The sequence below is a fragment of the Strigops habroptila genome, chromosome 12 (genome assembly GCF_004027225.2).
Source record: "Strigops habroptila isolate Jane chromosome 12, bStrHab1.2.pri, whole genome shotgun sequence".
In the NCBI taxonomy this organism is placed as follows: Eukaryota; Metazoa; Chordata; class Aves; order Psittaciformes; family Psittacidae; genus Strigops; species Strigops habroptila.
In genome coordinates, this window is record NC_044288.2 from 4,792,465 (window position 1) to 4,819,839 (window position 27,375).

Here is a 27,375-nt window from a genome sequence, read left to right on the forward strand (position 1 = left end):
CCCCCTTCCCCGCAGCGGGAGCGCTTGGCACGGGTGGAGCAGAGCAGCTTTATTTTATACTCAAAACACTCAGTACAAACAAGTGGGTGAGACAAAGGCCGGTAGAAATACACAGCGCCCGACGCGACGGGGGGATACGCAGGAAAACAGGCAAACAGGGTGAGAACGTGGTCCTGCTGCCCCTGTCTGGGGTGCTCTGTAAAGAGGAGGCCCCGAATTACCCCTGCACGGAGAGCAGCAGGCGTGTACAGCAGATAGAATCACTGTCTTAGCCAAATGGGTCCAGTTTTGCAGGAAGAAGAGAGAGGAACACACAAGCCAGGGTCCCCCCAGCTGCTGGGACAGGGCCAGGCGTGAGGCTCTGAGCATCAACTGAGCTGGTTTCAGCCACGACAGAGGGCAAACGTGTCCCTGCACAGCACCTGGGAATTAGATCTTGCACCCTAAAGTGGGGAAAGGGGATGGTGCCAAACAGCACCCTACCGAGAGAGCAACTCAGACTGGTGCTGCTCTGCACCCCAGTGCCTAGAGGGCTCCCAGCAGCCAGGACAAACGACTGCAGGAAATAGCCTTGGCCCACATTTAGCTCAGTACCTGGCAGCAGCAGCCTGGGAACAGACACAGCCTGAAATGTAATACACCAGATGCAGGAAGAACAGGGCAGATGCTGCTGTGCTCTCTCCCTGTGCCATGCAGGGGGTAGCTCAGGACAGCAAACTAACCACTTCTCTGCCACCATCACCCGTGGTGGCCAAACACTAAGAACAAAACAAATTTGGTCTTAAGAAAAAAGGAACAACAAAAACCTTTCTCCCAAACCTCGGGCTTGCAGCCCCAAAGTGAACCAAGAAACATGCAACCAACAGAAGTTTAGCAGTATTTTCTCTCCTGTAGTACAACTGACTGACTATCCTGCTCTTAAGCTGAAAACAAAAAAAATTCCACCCTCAGCACCACAGCATTGAGACAAGCAAGTGCTGTAGAGCTGTCACTAGGTTAAGGAGGGTTGTGATAAAGCAAATCACATCCCATACAGATTTATTTAGAAATCCCATCATTTAGCAGAGGAGCAGGAAGTTCCCAGAGATCAAGGGGCATGGCTACAACAAAGCCCCAGTAGTCACTGCCTTGCAGGCAGCAGGAAGAGCTCTCAGATCCAGCCGTGCCATCCTGCCATGGTAGGACCGGAATGGCTTTGTCCCTAGCAAGCTGAGGGCCAAGCAGAGGTGCATCTCCCCACTGCCCTGGGCAGCTCCCCTGGAGTGCAGAGCCTCTGGATGGTTCTAGAGGCTGCTACAAGGAACAGCAGTTTCTCCCCCTGCCAGCAGATACATTAGCGTGGGGATAGGAGGTTTCTCTAGAACATTAAGGCACTTCAGCATCAATCTGCTTCCTCTGCAGCCTGAATCATACCCACAAACAGAGTGCTATTTTGGGGGATAAAAGGCTTAAGGCTTCAGGGGTAGCAGTGCCCAAGGGGAGCATTTTCAGAGTCTTCTTTTAGTGTTGCTTTATTCCCCAACTCCTCTTGGCTACTGAAAGACTCTAGATGCGTTTACCTGAGGAAAGCAGGTCCTGCTCCACAGATAGTCCCTGAACACTCCAATAATCCTCTGGTCTTACTAGTGACACAGGATCTGCACAGAGAATTTATCAGAAAGACCAGGGCATATGTTTCCTTTCAGTGATGATTTTAACTGTCACATTTGCATGTTCAGCATTTGACATGCCTGGAAGGCAATTCAGAATTCATCTCCCAGCATCAGAGACCACACCAGCTCCAGCAAACACAGCATAAACACATTCCACAAGATCAAAGCTACTGCAAAGCCTGACACCAAAGCCCTGAATGATTCCAGTTCGGCAGCTAAACACTTCTGGCAACAAGCCCCCTGGATTCTCATGGATTGGATAAGTCACACATCTTGTACCCGAGCAAAGGGATGGTAAAGTGCTGAATAGGTTTTGAGTTGTAGGAGCTCTAGACTCCTGAGAGTTTCAAGTCTTCATTTCCTGTCTTACTTTGGGGAGTATTCTTTACTGGGTGATGCAGTTGTCTCCCATGTCCTGAGCATATCTGTCAGATATTGCCATCCTTAAGTCCTCCACCTCTTTGTGAAGCTGTTTTACCTCCACCAGTTTCTTTGCAAGTCCATCAGGGCTCAGTAAGTCATCCTTCTCCTTAGCAGAGTACTGCACAGCTGTGGAGTCAGAGAAGGGAGTCACCTCAACATGTAGTTCTGACCAAGATTCACACATTTGCAAATGAAGCAGAAAAACCCATGCATGTTTGCAAAGGAGGTGCTACTTAACATTTAGTTCTTACAGCACGCACCTTCAGAGCTGGCTAACCACAGAAAGAAGTTTCAGAATCCGAGAAAGATGAGAACTTCTATATTATAGAAGTGCTATATTATACTTGAGTTTCATTCCACCACAGCACAGGAACTGAGGGGTTTGCTCTATCATCACTCCACCTACTTACAGCGAATTCCCAGGAGCAGAGAGAGGTTGGGATCCTTGCCCTGAGCCCTCTGAGTGACAATGCTGTAGACAGACTGCAAATCCTGCAGACAACTGGCCAGCTCGCTGTGCAGGTCCTGGGCCAGGCGGGCTGTCTCAGCTGGCAGTGGCTGGGTTGTTAGCTCTGCCTGACGGAGCCGCTCCTGAAGGGTCAGGTTCTTCTCAATGAGATCCTGGTTCTGCACTGAGAGCTGAACAAATGGGCACAGCAGGTTAGTGGTCACCTGGTTTGGAACTAGCACACTTAGAACAACTTAACACAACTGCTCGGTGATGGCGGGAGGAGCTGGTTTATATCAAGCCCTCCAGACTATTGCCAGATAAGCAAGAGTCAGTTCTACAAGGATTAGGAAAAAATTCTCCACCTAGACGGTGATCAGGCATTGGAACAGGCTTCCTAGGGAAGTGGTGGAATCACCATCCCTGGAAGTGTTAAGAAAACTCCCAACATATAGATGAGGCACTTAGTGACATGGTTCAGTGGTGGCCTTGGCAGTGCTGGGTTAATGGTTGGACTTGATGATCTTAAAGGTCTTTTTCCAACCGAGTTGATTCTATGATTCTGTTCTAAGGTCTGAGAATTTGGCTTCCCTGGCTCAGACAGGAAGCACCCCATGACACTGCACTATCCCTGCTGAGGCACGATGCAACAAAATAAGCTTCCAGGAGGTTGTGCATCAGCTGCTCACTCCAACACCGGCCATGCCTTCCCTCAACGGCTGCCATCGTGCTTGGCTTCCTTCAGGCTGGAGAGTGGGGCTCAGCCCTGCCCTTCAACCAGGGCTGTGAGGCCCGGTTGGAGCCCCGCTCGCTGCCGTGCTGCCCCCAGCTGGCAAACTCAGCGTCCTCCACCACAGCCCCGGCTGAAGTTCCCAAGGCAGGAACTGCCTTTCTCCTCCTGCTTTGGAACACAGAAGAGCTCCTTTCAGAGCAACTGACTAGCAGGAAGCAGGAGAGGTTGTGTTGCTGACTGCAAATTAAGGGCCTAGCTAAAAGACAATTTCTCGTTCATTCAGCTGCTATGCTCAGGCACTCAACACTCCTGCTCTGACCTCTTTCACAGCGGCCCGGAGCTGCTGCAGGGCATTTTCTCTTCTCACCGCCTCCTCTTTCAGAGCTTGGCTTGTCCCCTCTTCCTGGGTCACCTGTTCTTCCAGGTTCTGGAACAGACCATGGGTAAGTAGTCAGTCTGACTCACATCACAGCAGGTTCTCAAGTTCTAGGTCCCTCCACAGTCACCTCTCACCTTTACTTGCAAGGACAACTGCTCTGCCGCCTTCTGCTGTTTGTCCACAATCTGGAATCAAAAGCAGAGGCATCAGAACTGGCCACACAAACAGTAATTCCACCAGGATTTCTCCTTCAGTAGGACAGCACCTCCTCCCTTTTCCTGTCCATTTACTGCTTTTATCACTGCTCCTGTTAGTAGTGGATTCCCTGATGAAAGGCACCTGATAAAAGGTGCCATTAGAAGTATCAGCTAAATAGAGACAGGACAAGTTGCATCCACATGGTTTGCTTCTCCCCTCTTCTGCATTCTGCAACTTCTCTCCAGTGTTAACTGCAGGAAAGCATAGTTATCACACCAAGAACAGCTTCTAAAACCCCTCAGTCTGGAATTCCAGGAACTGCTTCTGCAGTACAACAGTGACTGCAAAAGTCCCTGATTTCATTTTTAGTGCCTGGTGTGACTCAGTGGAAGGAAAAATGTGTGATTCCCAGTTGGGGCACGGTTACCTTCCTGAGGCGGTCACATTCTTTCTTCAGAGAGTCATTTTCTATCTTCTGTCTCTCCCCATCCTGGGCAGGGGCTCCTCTCTCTGCATTCTTCACACACTGCTGCACCTTGTCCTGCAAGCTGCAATTGGCAGAACACCATGGGAAAACCAGCTTTATTTAGGGTGGTTCCCTCACTATGAGGGGGCAAATGATTTTGATCTCAGGTGTCAGTGTTGCCAGGGCTATGACAGAAGTCTCCCTCCTTGGACACAGCCCTACCCATGATATTGGCACATTTGCAGAGACAACAATTGCAGATTAAGTAGGTCCATTTTGCAAGGAGTTATGGTTGATAAGAGCAATAACCTGAGGACACAGACAAACCCAAGTAACAGAACAGGGGCCCCCTTTCTTTCAGCATGTGGTTCTGCTCCCACCCTCCACTGCTGGTGCGTGGTTTTGGCAAGCACTCACACAATCATCACAAATCCATGGTAACCAGGTTCTGACAGGAGGGGCAGTGGCTGTGCTGAATCATCACTGCTCTTGTGCAGCAATTACTTCAGTGCTAAGAGGAAGCTTGTTCTAATCCTCCTGATTTTTTACCTGCGCACAGTGGAAAGAAGCTCCAGCTCCTTGTGTTTTTGGGTTTCTAGCTGCACCTCTTGCTCCCTGAAAGCAGCCCGGACATCTCCAAGCTCAGTTTCCAGTGCCAGCACTGTTTCTTGCATAGCAGTACTCTTCAGTTCAGATTCCTTCAGCTGCAACAAAGACCATCATAACATTCTAGAGACCTCCCAGGGGTTTTACCACACGGAGCATGTTTCAACTACATTTGCAATGTCAATTTTTAGTACCTATGTGATAATTCTCAGCTATAGCTCAGAACATTCCTCCTCCAAAAAAGCCAGACCACAACTTTACTTAAGCAGCTGCACAGGGGATAAACTGCAGCTGTAGAAAAGTCACCTGAGCAAGTATATGAAGAGCTATCATCACAACTCAACAGAAGTTTTACCTTCTGACTCTGTTTCTGGTGGTCCTCAAGGGTTGGTAGATCAGCCAGGTATCGTTCCAGGGTCTCAATTCTCTGTTGTCTCTCTCTGTTTTGTTCAGATTCCTTCTGGCATTTCTTTTTAAGGTTATTAATGTGTTTGTCTCTTCCTTTTACCTGCAGGGACAGTTATAAACAAGTTTAGTTTATATAATGTCTTGTCCATTCTTCAGTCCTGTGTAAGCCTCATTTACCTTTTTGTACAGCACTCAACACCAAAACACAAGATCACCTTAACCCAGCAGCATTTCTGCTCATTTAGCTAAAGATAGGCTTCCTCTCTGGTTAAAAAGAGGAGGTACTGAAATACTTCTAACTGCAGGAGGAAGGGCTTTTGCTTATAATCCAAAGTACTCTACAAGGAGACCAGAAAATACCTCCAATGACACATGGCCACAAAAAGCTTTCATCTCGGCACTACATGGATGTTTAGGTTCTCAAAGCAAAACCACCTTCCCATCTCTAGAGCAATGGGATCATACCCTTTCTTCCTGTTTTTTTAACTCCTCTGCATGTTTCTGCATAGTTTCTTTCAGTGACTCCCGGATCAGCTTTGCATCCACCTCTGCAGCAGCCAGTTTTCTCTCCAATTCAATCTTTTCCTTACTGAGGGATTCAGTCTTCTCTGTGAACTGTGCTCGAAGAAATGTGTTCTCGCGCTGCAGCTCCTGCAAACAGAGACAAGCTGGCACTAAGCAGCTGTGCTGCCTCAGAGCTGTGTTCTCAGCCCCCCTCATACACTGCAGTATCTGAAACAGCATTCATCAGTGCTGTCAGGCGTTCGCCTCACTAGCACAGCTTCTAAACAAACCATAGTACTTCAGGGCTTGAAATCTCAAAAACAGGTAATAGGGATCCCATACAAAGGATCACTTGACTCTGCTTAGCCCTCCTACTCAGGGAGCATCTAATAAGAAGTGATAAGGCCACTGGATTCAATACCTATTTCTTACTGACACCCTGCTGCATGCAATTACCTGCATTCTCAACATGTAGACGTCTCCACAGGTTGCTGGACAGCCAAGCAGGGCACTGTGAACCTGTAGTTCACTTTCCCTGACCTTCTGCTCCAACTGTGATATGTGTTGTCTTTGCCTGTAAAAAAAAACCAACTGATAACACATTGTCCTCAAACGCACAGCAGAGAGCAATACAGCATGAACAGTGCCACCACAACTCTAATGCTCCATACAGGGATGAGCAGACCAGAAAGACAACTCTGCAACTCAGAAGTGACCTGCAGAGAAATTATCTGGAAGATTCCATGATATCCATTTCAAAGTTTTTTAGAATTGGTATTAACTTTTCTTCCCTCCCTTCAAAGCCACCCCCCCAGCAATGATTATAGACAAAACACAGAAGCCTTCCATGCTTTGGAGGATCTGGCTTGGTTCTGGAGCTTGTGTGAGTGACAGAGAACTCCAAATGAGCAACCAGAAACAGTATTTACAGCCCAAATGCTGAAGATCCCTTCAGGATCATCATCCTAATTCCAAAAGGAAGGGGAGGAGAGCTCATGAAAAATATATGTTCTTCTCAAAGGTCATCATATTGCTCTTTGCAACAAAAGAAGCTCAGTTGGGCAAGAGGGAACCTGAGCTATGACCTTTCCTTGGTGCTCTTAAACCCCTCACTTTCCAAAAGGAAATGCACTGGAGCCCTTACACCACCTGTCAGTAGCAAACTCTCACCTATCAATGAGGAGCTCTTTCTCCTTGAGCAGGTTTTCATTGGAGTTCAGGATATTGATCCACTGAGCTGGATCAGGAGTAGGCAGTGAAGGAGAATACATGGAGGGATGGTGGCAGGCGCCTCCATTTTGTAACTGAAAGAGGAGACAAGATGAGGAAGGAGAGGTTTGTGCTCCACAGAGGTAACTGCAACACTGCTAGAGCTATTTTGCACCCTGTGTGCTCATCTGCATGCCAGGACGGAGCTATTTCAGGCTCCGTCGATGTCCAAGAACAAGTAACTTTGCCCAAGCACAACTGGAGATTAACAAATAATTTTAGCTCGCTGGAAACAATTTGTCTCCATTCGGGTACAGCTGGTGGGATAAACAAACTGGTTCCATCTCATAAACTGCTTAGTTTTAGGCAGCTTTTTTAAACAAAATAAGTGTTTCCCAACTCTAGATAAGGAACACAGTTATTGTAGAAGTGAAGAACTTCTCAGCATGCTTTTTCTTCACAGTTCCTAGCAGACAGGATATTTCCCTCTTGATCTGAACCGTTGTGCAGTGCTGTAACATAATACAGAGCTGCTCTCCGTAAGCAGCACGTCAAATGATACCTGTGACACCACATGCTGTAAAAACAGATCATTAACAGACTTTCGGTGTAAGACAGGGAGAAGCAGGAGACATTTTCCCTTCTTGCTTTGTAAGTCTGGAACAACAATTCATGACTAAACACGAAGGGTTCCAAGCTCCTACATTCACACAAGCAGCTCCTTACCTGCATTTGCTCTACTTGCAATCGCACTTTGTCCAGCTGCTGTTTCCAAGCACTGAGCTCACAGACCCTCTCATGTGGGTGCAGTGTGCAGGCTTCCTGCATCCATGCTCGAGATGGAGGGCTTACAGGCTTTGAATAGAAATTGTTGGCCTGGAGTCCTGTTGGCATCAGTCTGTTCCCGCTCGGCCACGTTCCATCCTGGGGCTCACAGACACCGTTAGCCCCCGTCGCCTGCTTACTCTCTGGCAGCACCTTATAATGGTCCTTTCCTGCCTCAGCTGCCCCAGAGTTTGGATTGAACTTCTGGAACCTGTGCAGAGGGTCAGTGCACAAATTATCCAGAAAGAGAGACTGGTTAAGGGTGCGCTCAATGGCAGGGGTGTCAAACTTCCAAGTATCTTCTGTTCTCATGTGATCAGAAACAGGATGCCAGGATTGCTCAAACCCATTTTCCCCTGAAGTCCTGTAGAGGTGCAAGAGATCCCTGGGTGGCACCTGAGAAGACTTCCCAGAATTAAAATCTCCATTTCTCGTGAGCCCTGTGTGTTCAGAACCAGCAGATCCTGGCATAGCAGGTTTTGATGGATTCTGTAAACAGCTCTGGTCTCCTGAAGGACACAGCTTGGAGGGTGAGGCACCCAATGTAGAAGGCATGACATGGGCTGTTGGGATGGCCACTTGGGCTTTGATGGGCTGGAATGAGGAACCGTTACTGGAATTGCCAAAGTCTGGGGAAAGAAGAACGATGCTCTGATTAGAATCCTGAAAATAGTCCAACATGAACAGCCACTCCTCTGCTGAACTTCCCAGAAGAACTTAAAAACCTGACTCTTTTCCCCCTGAACACATCCTCCTAAGCAGCAGCAGCGAGACTAAGGCACACCAATGTTCCCCCTCATTACAAGTTTCAGGAGCCTGCTGACATTTTCCTACCACCGTACTGCAGGGAGAATCCAAGTTTAATTCAGCACACGTTTTTAATCCCCTGTTATTAAGCTACTCTAGTATAACCTTAAGTCAATAAGGTTATCTTTCTATAGGTTTAGAAATCAAGTCCTTTAAATTGAATAAAAAGGCTGGAACTTACTCAGCTGAACACTGAGACCTTGATTCTGTTCTGCCCGTCCCACAGCTCAGCGACTCTGAACCGTAACCAAAGCTAACTGGAGCCTTCACTAAGCCCATGATGAGCTTCAGACATAGCTGAACGCTGGATCACCAGCAGTTGACTTTCAAACTCCTCCAGGACACTGCAGCAAAAGAGCTTTTGCTAGAGCAATGGCTCTGCCTTATTGCCACAGGAAACGAGACCGAGTTCGGCACACGCACCCCAACGTGAGCCCGTCGTGTCAGACGGGCACCAAACCTGGCCACGGGGAAGTGCAGGGTTATTCTTAGCAACTCTCAGATTTCAATACAGCAACAGCAAGAACTGAGAAAGGCAAACAGCAAAGTGCCTGTTCCCACTCCTGGTCCCCAGACGTTGTGTACTGCACTAATTCCAGGCTTCTCCCAGCTACACGAGCTTGTTTTCTTCATGCGTTTGGCTAAAGGCCCACCCCCTATGATGTTTCTTTAATCCAACCTCAAGACTGCAACACCAACCCTCCACCTGTTTGTAACCTCAAAGCACTGCTACAAGGAATAAAAGGTTACGAGTTGAATAGGACTGAAACCAGATTCTGCAAAGACCAAACTGCAGGAAAACTGTCACAGTAAAGGCACAAGATACTCCCCTCATAAAATGAGCAGGAGGGGGGAAATCTCTCAGACATTACTTGGCTGTGTCTAGAACTCCAGAGAACACCCTGCTACCAAGCAGTCACAAGCACATTCACCTCAGCAAACAGAAGGGACAGGACAATTTCCTTTTACAGCCCCTGGATTTGTATCCCAGTATCACTGTCGGGAACTCGAGCCCTCTGAGCAACACATCACATGTGGATGCTGCAATCGGTTCCTTCAGTGTGCTGAGGCTTGTCACAACATTTCCAACACACACACACGGACCTGACAGGCAGAAATTCAACCGCAGCTCTTACAAACAAGGCAACAGCATGACAAACATTCCAAAGGGCAATTTCTGAAAGGGCCATCATTATCTCCCATGCCTTGGATGTTTTATTATCCTGAGAGGCACTAAAGGGGACACTTAAACATGTGCTCTAGTAATATTTCCAGCACTATTTCCACAACCCAGACCTTCTAAAAAACCCTTAACTCACACATTATTGAGATCTACGGCTGCCGAAGCAGCTTGTGAAACACAGGGATGTACAAAGTACATTATTTTAAAGAACACCACAAACTTCCTCACTGCTGGAAGAAGGATCAGTGAATCACTAGTGGTTTATGTCACTTTTGTGGATGAAGATGAAGATACAGGTGGAAAGGATTGCTGGGACAAGCAATTTCACAGAACACACCTCAGCTGAGGGACAGGCTGCAGCCTTCTTCAGTGAGCAGCACACAGCTCTAGCACTGAGGACACAAAGGCACACTGATCTGAAGGCTCTAGAGGCACCTATAAATTATTTCTTAAAAGAAAGAAATCACATCACACTTGCTGATAGATCACTTGGTCAGTATGAACCAGCAAATCAAACAAGGTGGCTCTTTTAGGCAGTTCAAAATGCTTACTACAGTTAGAAGAGAACGAAACCAGCTTAGAGAAACAGCAAGTCCCTTAATCACTTGTTTATATTTCAGTCAGCATATCTGTGTGCTGAGGCCCTGGTTTTGAAATAGTCTCCAAACATCATTGCAGATTCTGCTCTCTCCCAAGTTTTACATTCTAGGATTCAGTAATATCAGGCTATTTAATGCTTGAAACTCTCTCTGTTCCTGTGTGACCCCATGCTGACCATCACCTTCTGTGCTGTCTGAGCAGGAGGTCCCAATGCCCCCATCCCCGCTGTCAGCCACACTTGAGCTGCGGCTGACACGGCTCTGGAACTTCACAGACAACATGGGTGTTTTCCAGTCAGTCTCCAGGAAGTGACTCTTCTGACTGGCACTGGGATCTGGAGAGAAAAAGCAGGAATGTTTAGGTTTTAGCCAACAGACTGAAAAGCCTTTTAATACACCTAATTAAGCCAATTGCCCATTCTACCCAAACCCATCCTTGCTTGACTCGCCGTATTGTTGCTAAAGAAATCTCTTTTGCAAAAGGAAGTGGAAGCAAACACAGGGAAGTCAAATAACATCAACAGGAGACTGAAAAAAGTCAATCTAGTTATGGAAGTCAGTATGCAAAAGCAGTAAATTATATTCCCATTGATGAGTTTGGTGATATTACACCCGGCTGATGCTCTGGTGCTCAGATGAAACAGAGGAGCAGCAGCACTGGCCCACAGCAAAACTGGTTAAAAATACATTTTTACATTAACTGGTAAGAACTCTTCCAGATGTATCACTTATCATTCAAGAGATAGGTTTGTTAACAAACAACTCTCTCCCTGTGCATAGCGATGCAATTGTTTTATTTGGCAGGAATAAGACATTGTTTTCAACCAAAAAGCTGCTTCTGGTAATGAACTCTTCTCAAGGCCATCTGCCTCCTCAGGGAAGCTGAAACAGGATCCGACAGCAGCAGGGCTTTAAAGAAAGGACTGTCCTTACCCGATGGAGTGTCCTGCTGCAGCCTCAGGTCTGGCTGTTTCTCCAGAGCAGCCATCTTATCTGTCCAGTGAACTACAGGACAACACATAAAAATCAGTAAGTCAGTGTAAACCAACCCGTTCCCACTAACCAAAGGGTACATACACATCAGTTACTCTTCAGAGTAACACAGTATTTCATATTTAATGAGCATCTCCTCCCAAGAGTATCTCTGCTTCATCCCCACAGCACAGAGGCCTTAAAAAAGCCCTTGCAGTTACTGTAGGTTTTCTTCATGCCTGAGAAATGAGGAGAGTTCCTGTTCGCAACATTCTCCAGGTCTGCAGCAGTTCAGCAGCTCCTTTCAACTGGGGCATGTGTTATCCCCATCGTGGTTATTTATAGAGCATCAGTCACCATGGTACCTACACGCTGCCTTTATGTCTACAGAGACTAAAAATTTCCTTTCAAAAGTCTTAACTCTAAACCAGTTCATTTCTGCCCTCTGTAGAGGTCACTGAGCAACTACAGGCAGAAATGCAGCCATTCACATCTTGATGTTGCTGCTCCATAAATGGCAGTCATTATCTATCTACAGCTTTGGTTTAATTTATCTGCTTATCCAAGTACTTCAGACAGTGAATTTCCTAACTGATGATGCAAGTTATGATTTGCAGCTCTCAGGCTTATTGTGGACATTCAAGGCCTATCTCCACTACATCAGACTCTCCACTCCATCAGCCTGACTCCATCAGTCAGATACTAAATCCTCGATTGCCAACTCCTACAGATTTGTGCTTAACTGAGTCAGAGAGCTCTCAGAAACCATTAATTCTTAGAAAACAGGCACAGATTTTACAACACAGGATAGGCACTGTGAATACAATAGGTTAACAAAGCAGCATTTCACTCAGCAAAGAAATAAAACACTTCTAGCTAAATGTAGCGCTTATTTTGTTTAATTTAGGTATGTTTCTGAAATTCCTGAGTTTAAATCTCAGTCTCCATCACTACAGACAGTTACAGCAGGGAAAATCAAGCGTGGCTCTTGAAATAAGACAGACAAAGCAAGCAAAGCGTTCCCACCGCACCCAGCACCCACCCCACAGCGCACGCCCTGGGCAGCGGGCACAGGGAGGGGGTAGGAAGGGAGAGGTGGGTCACGAAGAGGGAGAGCAGCACTTTACCCGGTGGAAGGGGAGAGCTTGGAGAGGACGTGATGTGAAGCCAGGCTGCGGGGGGAAACTCTTCACCCTCCAGAAGGAGACGGGGAGAACAGTGATTTGGGTGGAGAGAGGGGAAGGCCGTCCCTGAGGGGTCCGGGGAACGGAACCGGTCCCTTGAGGGGCTGGGGGGGGAAGGCGGGGTGGTTTGACCGAGGGGGCCCCAGACCGAGGCCCGCCCCGCGGTGCCGGCAGCGGGACAGCTCCGGGCCCCTCACCTGCCTCCGCCGCGCTGCCCGCGCCGCCCCGCGACCGTTACAGCCAGGGGGCGGGAAGCGCGGGGAGCACCAGAGGGAAACCGACGGAGCCCCGCCCCTCGCTGCCCCGCAGCCTATCGGGAGTGCCGACCCCGCCCCTGCGGGTCGCTCATTGGCTCGCCAGGACGCTGATCCCCGCCCCTCAGCTCAGCGGAGGAGCAGTGTCCGCAGCCGGCGGTGGCCGTTCTGCCGCGCCTGCGCAGCTCCGACCGCTGGTAGCGCGGTGTCCTCCGCGCTGGGGTGGTGCGGGGCTACTGCGGGTTCCGGCTTGCTCGGGGTGTTTTACACGTTACAGCCGGTTCTCACCGTTCCGCTCGGTCTCCTCGGTGTCGCGGGTTTTGGTTTTGCGCTTCCTGAGAGCATTCCAGTGCCTAAAGGGGCGACAGGAAAGCTGGAGAGGGGCTTTGGACGAGCGCCTGTAGGGACAGGACAAGGGGAATGGCTTTAACCTGACAAAGCAGGGAAAAGGGAAGTCCTAAGTGGAAATGCTTTTATGTAAGCTTAAAAATAGCTATTTAGTGCCCCCAAATCTCTCCACCCTTAAACTTATGGACAAATGCAAGGGCATCTTCCTAAATCTGCACCTACTGGTTTGGATGTGTATCTTTGTAATCAAAAGGGAATCTATAACCAGCACAGAAAACAGATGGACAGGAAGAGTGTGTGCCTCACTCTGCCTCTGGTCTGCCTTCAAACACAGTAGTGCTGGTGGTCCTGAAGACGATATTGGGTATGAAGGTCCAAATTTGTCATTATTGCAGTTTAGCATTTGTGATCCTAATGTCACTACTGAAAGGAAACTATGGCAGTGAGTCCATGTTACCCTGAAAGCCTGTAGGACACATCCCTCATGTTTGTGCCTCTAGTTATCTAGCTGGCCATTGCAGGTCAGACAAATACAGTAGAGTAGAAAAATCAATGGTACACATAAAGTGCGTGTTATTGATGAGTAGGGATGAAAAGGTGTTGATATTCATAGAATATTTCCATGATTGAATGATTTCTGTGGTGTTTGACCCCAAGCTAAGAAAATATAATAGAGTTGTTAAAGTCTGGGGGCTGTTTTGCAGCAAATATCCATCGATGAAAACCCAGTGATGTTGCTTCTAGACCTTGTGGAAAAATGAGTGTTCTCTCCTTATATCACTAAGTATTTTGTTACTAAACACTGAATGTTGGTATGACAGTTTGTGTAGTCACATCTGCAAAATGCTTGGCCTATGATAAAGAGCAGCACTGGCGCTATAAGATTGTCAGTGGTGCTTGAATTCATTTTTCCTCCCAACTTGTCAAGTTGTCACTTGACTGAAATACCATTTTCAATGAGCTAACGCAGCCCAGGACATTATGTGCAGGTCATTAAATGTTTGTCTTGACATCTTTTACAGAACAAGCAGCTCCCCAGCCACCATAGTTCAGTCTCAGCAAACACTTTGGATGTTCAAACAAAGCTGCAGCATCTTTGCAGGAGGTGGGGGGGGCTGTGGACCACTTCAGTGGACTTGGAATATTTTTCAGCAATAGCAGAAACATGTTTAAAAACCTGCTTGAAGTACTCCATAGAAAAGACAGACATTTAGAAACCTGCTGGAAGTACTTAACAGGCTGCTGTAGGTCGCTGGCTTGTCGAAATGATCGAATACTTCCAGGCAAGCTGACATTTAACTATGAAATCGGACGTGACCTATCGACTGATCCTCAGCACCAAAATTAGAAGGTAATGATTAGCTTTGTAGAGTTCTCAGCAGAGGAAGTTTATTTATCCCATGCAGGACACTTGGATCAGGAATATACATTGGCAGGGCACTGAGGAGAATCATCTGAAAGAGCTCTATAGTGCTAGATACACTCAACTCCTATCAGTCCTAGAGGGGGAGTTAGACATTAATAGCAGGCATGCCATTGCACTGCTAATGCTGGCTCCAAACAAAACAAGCATATTTCTTTCCTCAACTTTCCTTTTCTAAAGGAAAAAAGTCTCTTTCCCTCCCCTCTTGCCAACATTTTTGCAGCATTTCCTAAAGTTTATAGTGTTTGAAAGGGTATTCTCCAGCTCACCATTGGTCCACCAGATGCACCAGAGCAGTCCAATGGGCTGAAAAATCAATTCAAGCAGATTTGAAGCTCTCTGAAAGAATTTTTTGTGCATGAGCTCTGCTTATAAACTGGGATCTATCCCCCAGTGCCAGGCGGACTTCTTAAAATGGTATTTACTCTTAGAATCTTTAGGTAAGCAAAGGAATGAGGGTGGTGAGGCACGGGTTGTCAGAGAACTTGTGAATGCTCCATCACTGGAAGTGTTCAAACTCAGGTCGGATGGTGTTTTGAGCAACCTGGTCTAGTGGAAGGTCTGTGGCAGGGATTTGGACTAAGTGGTATTTTAAGGTCCCTTCTAACACAAACACTTAGACTGGAATGATAATGGCTTACTCCTAAAAAGAAATACTGAATTATACGGATGGGGAAAATGGTGTGTTTTAAAGTCATCAGTGTGACAAGTGAGATGGCACAAGGAGAATAAACGAGAGGTGCAGAACTGAAGGATATAAAGAGAGATGCTGTCTATGAAGAGAAAATGAGTTTGTAGGGGATGAAAGTGCTACTATTGGGTTTTTACACGAGGAGTGTGGTGCTGAGCAGCTCCAGGAGAACCGACTGTCTGCAGAGATTTACAGTGATGGTGTTTGGGAGAATTTACCTTCTTCACTCTGCACAGGCAAGCCGAGTGGTTCTGCGACTGAGCTAGGGACACAAAAACTTAGTCAGAAAGTTTTCTTCTGTTTGTCTGAGGTTCAGGTTGTTTTTAAAACTTGGAAGGTGCTGGAGAGGTGAAAGGGAAAATAATCTGAAGGAACTTAGAACTGCAGATTTTTCATTTCGAGCTTTTTTAAAGGAGATTCTTTCATTGGTCATAGTTAAATTAGGCTTGGAGCAGCAGCAGACTGAACACAGATTGATTTTCTCCTCCCTCCATCCCTAGCAAATATAAACTCCATGTGTCAAAGCTTGTGCTCCAGCACTGGCTCCTGCAGCAAAGTAAACTGCTTATAATGTGAAATTTCCTCACAGGGAGGGAAGATGGCAGCGGCTGTAACGGGTCATTGGATGCTGCAGGTCTGTAATTTTACACATTTTTGGAAAGAAAGGTATGTGTTCATTTTAATTTGCCATTTCTTTTTGATTTCTTTATCTTTAAAAGATGTTCAACTTGCTGCCCATTTGTACAGCAATTTGCAAGAGTATGTTCAGGTTTGATAGACTGCCTTAGCATAAAGTTGCCTCTATAGTCATTGGCATTGCAGCTGTAAGACTGCAACTTCCATTTGATTTCTTAACACTCCTGTTCTATAGGGTGAAAATGAATCCCACTTGAACAGAAAACACTGGTTTTAGTGGTGTTAAAACATCTTTATCCTAAAAAACTGTATAATTAAAATAACCAGATTATTCTATTTTTAGTATTATTGAATTCTGTTGAATAAGACGGTTTATTCCCTCTTGAGTTCTTTTGTATAACCAATTTTTGCTGCAGAGAGTCATTGGACATCACTGTACCTTCAGCTGTGATGTGGGGCTTGGAACATCCGAAAAGGAGGACTGAGAAATATTCCTCTACCTTCAGAAGTGTCCTAAATAGGAACACGCTGCTCTGACGCTGCTGTTGGTTCAAACAGACTGCGTAATGCTCTTAAAATCCTACAAGTCAGGCACCCTGAGGTAGACTGAGGGTGCTTAATACTTCATAGTGATGAGCTTATCAGGATGCCTTTTACTGGTACATTAGAAACGGGTGGATGATGCATTTCTCCATCTTGTAGATGGGAGGCAATACCACCCAGATTCTCAGCGAGCAGTGGGTCACGCACTGTGTGAAGGAAGGACTCCAGCTTCACTGTTTGATGCTTTTTTCTCTCCTATGTTTTAGTGTTAAGATGGCAGAATAACCATGGGAGACTGGAATTTCCTTGGTGGCATATTAGAGGAGGTCCACATTCATTCCACGATTATTGGAAAGATTTGGCTAACGATCCTCTTCATATTTCGAATGCTTGTCCTTGGAGTGGCAACTGAGGATGTTTGGAATGATGAACAGTCTGAATTTATATGCAATACTGAGCAACCTGGTTGCAGAAACGTGTGCTATGATGAGGCCTTTCCCATCTCTCTCATAAGATACTGGGTCTTGCAAGTTATATTTGTGTCTTCCCCTTCCTTGGTGTATATGGGACATGCCTTATACAGACTGAGAGCCTTGGAGAAAGAGAGGCAAAAAAAGAAAGCTCAGGTAAGGGTGGAACTCGAAAGCACTGAACTAGAAATGACTGAAAACAGGAAAAGGCTGGAGAGAGAACTCCGGCAGCTGGATCAAAGGAAGCTGAACAAAGCACCCCTGAGAGGCTCTTTGCTCTGCACTTATGTGATACATATTTTCACAAGATCGGCAGTGGAGGTCGGGTTTATGATTGGGCAGTATCTTCTTTATGGCTTTCATCTAGATCCCCTTTATAAATGTCAGAGAGATCCTTGTCCAAACACAGTTGACTGCTTTGTGTCTAGACCAACAGAAAAGACAGTGTTCATTTTATTCATGCAATCAATAGCAACTGTATCATTGCTTCTAAATATCCTAGAAATTGTCCACCTGGGATTCCGAAAGATCAAAATGGGACTTTGTGGGCAGAGTAAAACCAAGGATGACCCTGAAAATTTCAACATAAACAAATCTAAGAAGCACTCTGTGATACCACACTCTTCTTTGGGAATATCCACCACCCCTCAAAAAACTCTTCCTTCTGCACTTAGTGGTTATACCTTTTTAATGGAAAAGCAAACTGGGACCGCTGTCTACCCGCTTCTGAATGCTCCTCCCATGTTTCAGCCTATGCCAAACAACCGTACAGAAAGCAGCAGCAATTACACTCATTGCAATCAGGAAAACAAATCACCAAAGAAGAGGCCAGCTACAAATGCTTTAGGCAATCAGACTCAAAGTGCCAGCACCAATAATAATGAAGGCTTGCTTGGAGAGCTTGGGAAAGAAGCACATGATGTGCAAAAAGAAGCTGAAAAGAAACATTTCCTTGTTGCTACTCAGAATGCAGATCTAGCTTCAAGCATGTGCTTGGGAAGCTGTGCTGAAATGCCATCTCCAACTTCGCTACAACCCCACACGACTTTTCCTATTACTGGTTTCAGAAGACAACATGGAATCAGTTCATCTTGGAACTGCTCAGCAGTGCTTGAGAGTGCAGAAGCTTCTACAAATTCTCTTCCAAAGAACAGCAACAGAAGACAAAGCAGTTTCAGTGCAGACAAAGCCCAAGCTCCTTGCAATGCTGATGTAAAGAAGTGTAGCCGACCAGACACTCCTGACTCTACAGGGGAGGTGAGCTCAGGATCTAAACAAAGTAGAACCTGTGACAGCCCTAAGCCTTTCTCCCTGTCTAGACAAGTGTCGATGTCAAGCAGCGCCAGCAGCAGGCGAGCACCCACTGATCTGCAGATATAGCACCAGTTAACCCGCAGTCACACTGGTCAGTGCTGGGTGATTACTGACCATTGAGACGCAAGCAAGACCCGTGTATAAGAGTAGCTAAATTATTGAGCTTGTAACAGTTGTTCCATCTAGCTAGAGAAGTTGTGTAGCCCTTTGAATCTTAGCTGAGTAACTTTTAAACAGGCTCTTTACTTCCTTTGTAATGAAAACAGTGGCTTAGACCTCAGCATATAAACTTCTGCACTACCCTTCCAGCTCCAAAGGGAAACACACATCATGTAGTCCACATGTTAGGAAAAGTCAGACATAAAATCACAGCTAATACTATTTAAACTGAATAAAACTAGAAGACAAAATTTACAGTCTAACAGTGTACTTTACAAAGACCAATAAATGAAATGAGGCTGAAGACAGCACTGGTGCTCTCAGGAGAAATTCATTATCAGTAAATATAGTTCTGCTTAATCTCCCTGAGAATTCACACAGGCATTTGATTGCTGTCTGAAAGCAGAAGGTCAAACATACTCCTGTTTGAACTGTGTTAAATACAAAAAGAACAAAACATTTGATACATGTATCACTAATTCTTGGACACCTCAGTACACTCTTTTCAGTGTATCACTATCGACTTCCTCAGCAGAAAAATCAGAGTGAATCTCTGTTAACATTGAATACACTATTACAGTTTTCAAGCACCATAAATTCCAGATGAGTTGTGAGCGTTAATTGTGAGATTTTGCATAAGACTAAGAAGTTATCTTTTTCTTTTCTTTTTAATCAGCAAACAAGTTACTGAAATTTATTAATGAGGAACTTTGGATTTCACAAACCAGACTTACTATGGGGAAGAAAATGGTAATACCTTCCTATTTTCAGTTACTATGTCAAAAAACATATAAAAGGTTTATCAAACTGTAGAATTACTCCTTTTCTGTCTGTCTGTTCCCTAAATTCTGACAAGCTTTTAAATTGAAGAATGCTTATAATTGTTTAGAAGGAGCTGTTTATGCTTTTTATGGAGGTAACAGAACAAATAAAGGACATTCATCCACTTGCTGCTCCAGGCAAGTTCCATGGAATGCATGGAAAGACAAACAAAATACTGTGTTACCTTTGTAATCGATACATCTATGAATGAAATACATTTACTCGAGTGCCTCAGCACTGACAGGCTGCAAGTCCTTGGCGAGGTGGCACATCTGGGATGCAGCAGTGTGTGCCGTGTGGCTTTTGACTTACTGTACGTGTGCTGGAAAGATAATATGTGAGGTGTAGCATCATGATATTATGGCATCATGAAATTCTTAATGTGCGTTATCATTATGTGATATAAATATGTGTTATCATTAAGCTTATGAGCCAGCCATGGTTTAGATTGGCCAAAGGCTGTACAGTATTAGGGAAAAAAAGGAGCCAGAAAACCTAAAAGTCTCTCTTGCTTGCAGCAGCATTAATTTGGCTCTGTCCACATAAGAAATACACATTAATACTACTAAAACTTTGCTGTTTTTCCCCGGCAGCTATTCTTCTCACCTCTAGTGTTGCTCTACATGTAAACATACAGCCTAGGTAATTCTGCTTACATGGTAAAATTTAACATTGTATAATACACAGCAATTTATTATACAGTGTATATGTATATATGTATAGTGTGATTTAGCTGAGTTAATTCTACTACTGTGGCTTTAATTCTTGCACTTCTCAATGTGTAAGTTTCTGCAGGTGATAACTGTGCTAATAATGCATGTTTGGCATTTAATGTCTCTGTAATAAAAAACCTTGTATTAAATGCACTCTGCTCCTGCTGTCTAAATAATAGAGAAGTAGCATTTAGATGTTCACCTATGGGATATGACATTTGCATTTCTGATGGTTCAAGATGAGATACAAAACAATTTGGTTTTCAAATCAGAGGATTTTTATTCACTGTTTTTGTGGACATAGGTCAAACAATCTATTTCATCACAGCACCTTCCCAACAGAAAAGCGTGACTTAATTCCACTGAAAACTGCAGACACTGCAGGAACAGTGTGCAGAAAACGTCTGAAAGGACCCTAACATTGCAAGATTATTCCATTGGTTCTTTTACTTTCTATTTTTATAACAAACAGATTTGACCAGTCAGTAAATACCACAGCGTTCCACAAAAACAAACCGGTATAACCGCTTCCATTTTTTGTAACAGGCAGAGGTTAAAGACTTTCTTTTTGATGCAAAATGTTGCGACATAAAACTTTCAGGAGCCCCTTGGGAAGGCAACTCTGCAGCTGCAGCAACTTTCTACTCTGGACAGTTTTAGTGAGGTCCAGGTACTACCCAAGCCCCGAGTTAACTGACCTGAAAGCCGAAAGCTGCGATTCCAGGTGGTACTTCACTGCTCGGGGATATGGTGAATGCTCGGACATCCCATCTCCCCGTGGTCTGGATGACTGCTGCTCTGGTGATGTACATCACAAATGGACTTTGCCATGGTGATAACGGTGTCTGGCTTGATTAACACCATCACCTGGAGAAAGAAGACTTTGTATAAGCCATACAGTCCTTATCGACTTACCTTAACCTTGGAAGAAGGCTAAAGGACTGATAAAAGGAGGACATCAGCAGCAGAAGATGCTGAAAACAAAACAAGGACTAGAAAAGCAGGCAGTCAACAAGCAGTGGTGGTGATTGGGTTAAAGGGTGACCACTGACTCAACTCAGGACCAAAAAAGCTTAACCCCCTGCACCTTCACATGCTAATTTACATGGCAAGCAAGCACAATTTACCCAGTGGAAGACAGAGTATTAATTAATGATATATTTGATAACTTCCGACCAGTGAAAAGCATTTTTTTTATCCTCTGAAACATTCATAACCTGATGTATGCAAGGCTCAGACGTGCCAGCTTTGCGGAGCTGCCCCTGGCAGGTGATGAACCGCCTCGGCGCCGTGCCTATCGGCGTGTAACGATCCCTCTTTGGGGACGACACCGGCACCGCGCCCTCACGCCCGGACCCGCCGGGTGCGGCCTGTGCCGGCCCGGAGGAGGTGCCGCGGGGCCGGGCCGCGGGCGTTGCGGCCGTTCGGTCGCTATGGTAACCGCGGGGAAGCGCCCGGCGCCGTGAAAAGCGCAGGCGCGCAGGGCGCGCGCAGGCGCGCTGAGGGGTCGATGGCGCATTACAAGGTAGGAGCGGAGCGAGCCTGCGGGGATGGCGCGGCCCGGTCCCGCCGCTCAGCGCGGGGTAAAGGGACCGGCCGCGGGATGGCACTGGCCCGGCCCTCCGCGTCCCCTTCCGCCGCGGTGAGGGGGGAGCCGGGCCGGCCACAACGAGCCGCCTCCGTTAGCTGAGGTGCGGGGGGAAACGCCGCCGCTCTGACCGTGTGGGCGTCCTCCCTCAGGCCGAGGACTCCAAGCGGGAGCAGTTCCGCCGGTACCTGGAGAAGGCGGGGGTGCTGGACGCGCTCACCAAGGGTAAGTCTCTGCGGCCCGCGCCGGCCAGTTCCGCTCCCCGCCGCGGTGAGGGCCGCCCTCGGGCTCTCCCCCCGCTCCCGTCGCGGTTTCCCCTCGCTGGGTCCGGCCCTGGGGAGCGAGGCCCTTGTTGGGTGCGGAGGTTCGTGGTGTGCGGGTCGGTCCGTTGATAGGAGCCGCATGTGGAACGGGAGAGGTGTGAGGAAGGGGAAGGCGGCTCCTTACCTCTTACGGGGTGTGTTGGAGACCTCTTGTCCAGCCGAAGTGCTCTTCTCTGCTCGCTTTTGGGCACAGCTGTGTTGTTTGGAGGCTGTTATTCAGCCAGACAACTCCAGACAAAGTAAATTCTTGAGGTGAAATAACAGCAAATGTGCTCTTAAAACCACTTTGTTTAACAAGATCCATCCCTGACTAGAGCTTAGTGCTTCTCCTGAAACTACTGAACCTGTGAGAGTGACCCTACAGCACAATGGGGAAATGATGGTGCCAAACTTGATGCCTATTTTGGCTTTCTCTATGGCTTAGTGTCTTTTAAATCCTTCTGAAGCCTTTTTGAGAGCCTTCCAATAGTATGCGGAGAAAAGTCTGTTAATATTCTTTGCTTGGAAAGCATGCTATTTAAAGAGGGAGCAGCAGATTTAGGATGTTAAGTGAATAAGTGCCATACTAAGACTCTTGATCTGGCCTGTGGGTACCATTTGATTTCTCTTATCACAATACCGAGCATCCTGTGGGATGGCAAAATGAGGTCTGCCAAGCAGCAGGGCATCCTAATCTTGTTTTTCACAGAAGTGGTTGGCTTAAAACCAATTTGGCTGAGCAGTTTGGACATCTGAAACTGGGAGAAGGGCATCTAAGTATTGATGAAAGCAGATGTTTTCTATAGCCACACATGTGCCCCTGTGGGGAGGAGGGAGTGGTTAAGCGTGGGGACTTTGAGTATTTGGAAATACTCAGAAGATTCAAAGATACATAAAAGTTCAGAACTTGGACTGAGTTTTCCAGATGTGGAGTTGCTGTCTGGCTCTGTCGGTTTTAGTCAAGCTGTTAGGGTTCTACTGCTTGTGTCTGACCCCCATCCGTAAAGATTCAATGTCACAAGCATCAAGAGCAGCCAGTTAGTTTTGTAACTGTAGGTGTTCAATGGAGGTTTGCTTTTATGCTGGAAGATGTGGAAGTGCTGACGATGTCCCGTGGTTCAAAGCTGAAGTGGAAGTAATGGTTTATGAAGGGAGAGTCCCAAAACATTTAAAGACTTAAAACTGCTGATGAAAGCCAACACTATGGTTGTGTGGACTATATAAACATTGTCCAGGCTGTTTTATGCTAGAATAGCCAAAGACTGGGGTCAGGGGATCAATACATCTTCTGTCCTGCTGTCACTGGGTGGGATGCTCTGTTCCCTCCTATACAGCAGATCTATTTATATCAAAGTATATAGGTGAAAATCTTGCTACTTAGGACAACGTGCTGTGAATGTGGCATTGCAGCTCGTGTGCCTTCTGACTGCTGGGACGTGGCTTAAAAACTTAGAATTGCATGGAGTTGTTGCAATTGTTGAATATTTTCTATTTGCAGTGTTGGTAGCCTTATATGAAGAGCCAGAGAAACCAAATAGTGCACTGGAGTATCCTTTTTCTCTTCTGCTAACTGTTCATAGAGACTTCAGACCGAACAGCGGTACCGCTTCTGACCCATAGGTGAGCTGGAGAGGCTCCTTCAGAGACTTACATGGGGAACGTGGCTTTTCTGGCTGCATTTTGGCTGCTAACTGCATTCTTCCAAGCGAACAGGAAGCCTGACAGGATGCGAGAGAAGTGTGTCTATCAGTGTGCCAGCAACTATAAAGATAAGTTAGAGACCTGTTGTGGTTTAAACCCAGCCAGTAACTCGGAACCACGCAGCCGCTTGCTCATTCCCCCCACTTCTCCCCCCCCAGCTCCCGGAGGGATGGGGAGGAGAATCGACAGAATGTAACTCCCATGGGTTGAGATAAGAGCAGTCCAGTAAATAAGGTATAATACAAAACCCCTAATGCTACCACCAATGATAATAACGATAAGGGAAATAACAAGGGGAGAGAATATAAAACTAAAAGGGGAAAAGGAAAAGAAAACAATGAACACAAGTGATGCACAATACAATTGCTCAGCACCCACTGGCTGATACCCAGCCTGACCCGAGCAGTGATCTGGGCCTTCTGGGTAACTCCCCCCAGTTTCTATCCTGGGCATGACGTGCCATGGTATGGAATACCCCTTTGGCTAGTTTGGGTCAGATGTCCTGTCTCTGCTTCCTGTGCTCCTCCTCACTGGCAGAGCATGAGACTGAAAAGTCCTTGATTGGAGTAAACATCACTTAGGAACAACTAAAACCATCGGTGTGTTATCAGCGTTGTTCTCAGACTAAAGTCAAAACCACAGCACTGCACCAGCTACTAAGAAGGAGAAAAATAACAGCTACAGCTGAACCCAGGACAAGACCATTACAGGATGCCTTAGACCTGCAGCATTAGATTTGAGTAATCACAGGGCCTGTGGTTTCTGAAGTTGGCTGCTGCTTTGTTTTTTAATTAATGCAAGAGGGGGGAAAAAATAACATCTTTGGTTTCTTGCTGGTTTTAAGCAGCTGCCCTGTTTGGCTATTGCTTCTGGTTTTTGGTATCCCTTTTAACTCTTCAAAACGTCTCCATTTCAGAGAGGAAAAGAAGAGGCCGGTGCAGTAAAACATGAGAATTTGTCCTGTGTATGCTGATGTCTTGTTTTCTTTTTCTTTTCTTTAAGGAATAACACTAATGAACTTGACAAACTTTCTTATTTTTGCAACTTCATCCTGGAGGATGAAAACCACTGGAGTAACTTTCAGCGTTTTAATGCAATTTTGCTCATGGGTATTGCAGCACTAACTTCATAAGTATGAAAATTAAAATGTGGTTATGTTATTTAACTGAAGAAATACTTAACGTCTAAATATCAGCTTTCTGAAGCATCATCTGGGAGCTTTAGCTCCTGAGAATCCAGAAATAGAGGCACTTCGCTTGGAAGTGGCAGAGATGAAAGAGAAATACGAAGCTGTGTTGGAAGAAAATAAAAACCTGAAAGCCAAGGTACAAATCTACTTGGTGTCCCTCAGTAGTTCCACATCCCACCACAAGAAGAGTACTTTAATACTTCTACTGTCCTGCTTCTATTAGAGTAACTGATGAGTGTTGTTGCATTGTGTAGGCTGAGGAATGTTGATAAATTCATTGTAGTAAAGATTATTTTTTTATGGGATACTTCTTGTATTCTCTAACATGGAACAGTATTGCAAAACCAGGGATTTTATTACTTGGTGGAAGTGTGTATTAAGGCTAATCCCATGTGTTTGTTCAGTCCTTTGTGGATGTGTTTAAGTCGTGGAAGCATGAGCTACATAATATCAGACAAGTGTTTTGAGAAAGAACCTAATTTATCTATCATAAAGGCTTTCAAAAGGCAAACCGAAGGAGGAATATTCCATGATGGTTTGTGTGGCCTGGCACAGACTTGCACGTGGCAGGATGTCACCGGTGGAGGCACTTGTATCCACGTGGAACACTCACTTCCACCTTTCAGCTGAACCAACCTGCTGTTCCTCTGGCTGCAACTACGCTGGCTCTCAAGTGTTAACTAAGGCAGAGCCCTCCTGTAATGGGTCTCCAGGCTGGCTGGAAAGGCTCTGAGGTGTGAACAGCTTCCCCTTAGGAGAGGGCACTGCCTGTAAACCCAACAACACTGAAGGAGAACCTTAAGCTAGTAGCTTATGTGCTGCAACAGGTTTCCATGCGTTTGTTGGCAGAGGATGGCTCTTACATGTAAACAGCCCTATGTTTAGGGACCTTAGCTGTGGGAGAAGGGAATGTTGGGCATTACCTCTTTGTATTTCTCATCTGGAGTGCCCTCTTGCCGTCTCTGTGTAATTCTCCTCCTCTTACCCACTGTGAGTCCTTACAGCCACATTTGTTGTTTCTTGCTAGGAAATATGGCAAAGAGCAGAGTTTTAGGGGGAGTAGCAATAGACCAGCAGTTCACTTGGTGTAGCTGACTTAAAGCAACCCATAGTAAGTAGTCACATGAAAGCAGAGTAACCTGGGTGGTTGTTTAAAGAAATCTTTTAACAAAGTCAAAACTTGCTCCAGGAAAGTCTCTTTCCATAACCATGGGTTTACTTGTGCTTTCACCTTCTTCAGCCTTCAAATGATAACTCTTATTGCATGTGTTCTCCAGTATTTGTGTTTGGTTTTCCCTTTCTTTCCCCTACCATCTTCTGCCTGCCATTGTGACATACTGTAGAAGTTCCCAGGGACAGAACACGGGGAGAACACTACTGCTTAGCAGTCCTCTAGCACAAAATGTGTGCCTTTAACTGTGCATTTAGAGGTAATTTGAATTGTGTCCAAATAGGTGGTGGTGGTCTGTGCAGATCTGTGCTTTTCCTTACATTTATTGGTCAGAATGTCAGGTATTCAGATGGGGTGGGGGCAGGAAGTCAATAGTTAGGCCCTTTGTGGAAAGGAAAACTGACTTTGGATTGTGCACTGGCCATCTTCTGTGGTTAAATCTACAAGAATGCTGTGTTATCAGTTCTTGTTGGGGGCAGAGGCATTGCTGTAAGAGTTGCCATGAGGAACATGGGGGTATTTGAATTTTTATGTACTCTGTTTAATTTTACCTACTCCACAATTTGCAGGAGAGGGGAAGAATCTCCATTGAGGAAACTGGACTGAGATTCAGTCCTAATGCTTGAACTGGTTAATCTTTAGTGTAACTGAGGTCAAGTAAACACCTTCATCTATTTCTTTGGGAATAACTTCACAAGTAAAGGTGATAGTTCCCTGGGCATAGTCTCCAGAGAGCACAGTGAAAGCTGGAATGATGACAGGAAATGTTAGTTTGGTTCTGCTGCTATAAGTGAGTGTTTCAGTGAAATCAAAGCTTATAGGGCACTGATCATCATCAGCTGCTATTTGAGATGAAAAGTACTTAATGAGACCTAGAATGAGGAAGGGAGAGGAATGAAGAACAAGACCTAAATGCTTGAAAGTGTATTTAAACCCCCCTTGCTACAACTTCATGGCTATACAATGTGGCAGGCTGATGTTTTGAGGGACGGGATACTGTGTTGCCTGACTTGTATAAATGTCAGAGGTGGATTAAAATGTCCCAAGTAAATGGAGCGCTTCCAGAGCAGATGTATTCCTACCTTTCTGAATGTGGAAAGTGTCTCTGAAATGTTGCAGCTAACTAAACTCCTCTCTTTAAATCCACAGCTGGCTCAGTATGAACCACCTGAAGAAGAGATGCCTGGTGAATAGCAGTAGTTCCTCCTTTAATACCTTGACTTAATAAAGGGCTTCCTGAGAACTGTAGTCTTTTTTTTGTGTGTGTGTGTGTGTGTGTGAACTCTGCATGTCTACTTTGTTACCTCATCATCTTAAAGAAAAGGTGCACTATTGTGAGTGTGCAGCTGCAGCAGCAGATGAGTTGAAGCAAACTGGCCAACTTTCTTGCTTCTGTGCTTCAGGAAGGGTGAGAGTTGTGATGAATGTGTAGGTAACTGAGCCTGCCAGCTTTGT

The 27,375-nt window shown here is 45.9% G+C and overlaps 3 protein-coding genes across 8 annotated transcripts; 2 read left to right on the plus strand and 1 right to left on the minus strand.

The window, feature by feature from the left end:
- Positions 1-34: 34 nt before the first annotated feature.
- On the minus strand, positions 35-21,448 carry CEP85 (centrosomal protein 85). Of its 5 annotated transcripts, none has more exons than XM_030503617.1 (17): positions 21,187-21,448; positions 20,668-20,836; positions 12,794-13,203; positions 12,540-12,606; positions 11,374-11,445; positions 10,623-10,775; positions 7,753-8,480; positions 6,988-7,121; positions 6,274-6,391; positions 5,779-5,964; positions 5,261-5,413; positions 4,849-5,003; positions 4,261-4,381; positions 3,770-3,820; positions 3,576-3,683; positions 2,486-2,714; positions 35-2,201 (listed from the first exon to the last, which is right to left on the minus strand). In XM_030503617.1, exons 5-17 carry the CDS (start codon positions 11,426-11,428, stop codon positions 2,038-2,040), a joined length of 2,355 nt encoding a protein of 784 aa, XP_030359477.1. In that variant the 5' UTR covers positions 11,429-11,445; positions 12,540-12,606; positions 12,794-13,203; positions 20,668-20,836; positions 21,187-21,448; the 3' UTR covers positions 35-2,037. The 5 variants fall into 5 exon arrangements, with proteins under 5 accessions (XP_030359477.1, XP_030359476.1, XP_030359478.1 ...); XM_030503616.1 differs by having other exon boundaries at positions 12,540-12,700; XM_030503618.1 differs by lacking the exon at positions 12,540-12,606.
- Positions 15,891-20,129, plus strand: GJA9 (gap junction protein alpha 9). Its single transcript, XM_030503620.1, has 2 exons — positions 15,891-15,978; positions 16,758-20,129. Exon 2 carries the CDS (start codon positions 16,779-16,781, stop codon positions 18,339-18,341), a length of 1,563 nt encoding a protein of 520 aa, XP_030359480.1. The 5' UTR covers positions 15,891-15,978; positions 16,758-16,778; the 3' UTR covers positions 18,342-20,129.
- MYCBP (MYC binding protein) lies at positions 21,304-27,356 on the plus strand. Of its 2 annotated transcripts, XR_003994068.1 has the most exons (6): positions 21,391-21,494; positions 21,710-21,782; positions 23,358-23,406; positions 24,756-24,885; positions 25,777-25,860; positions 27,070-27,356. XR_003994068.1 is itself a non-coding variant. In XM_030503623.1 (5 exons), the coding sequence occupies exons 1-5, from the start codon at positions 21,480-21,482 to the stop codon at positions 27,112-27,114; spliced, it is 312 nt and encodes a 103-aa protein (XP_030359483.1). In that variant the 5' UTR covers positions 21,304-21,479; the 3' UTR covers positions 27,115-27,166. The 2 variants fall into 2 exon arrangements, 1 of the variants encoding a protein (XP_030359483.1); XM_030503623.1 differs by lacking the exon at positions 25,777-25,860 and having other exon boundaries at positions 21,304-21,494; positions 27,070-27,166.
- The last annotated feature ends 19 nt before the right edge of the window (positions 27,357-27,375 follow it).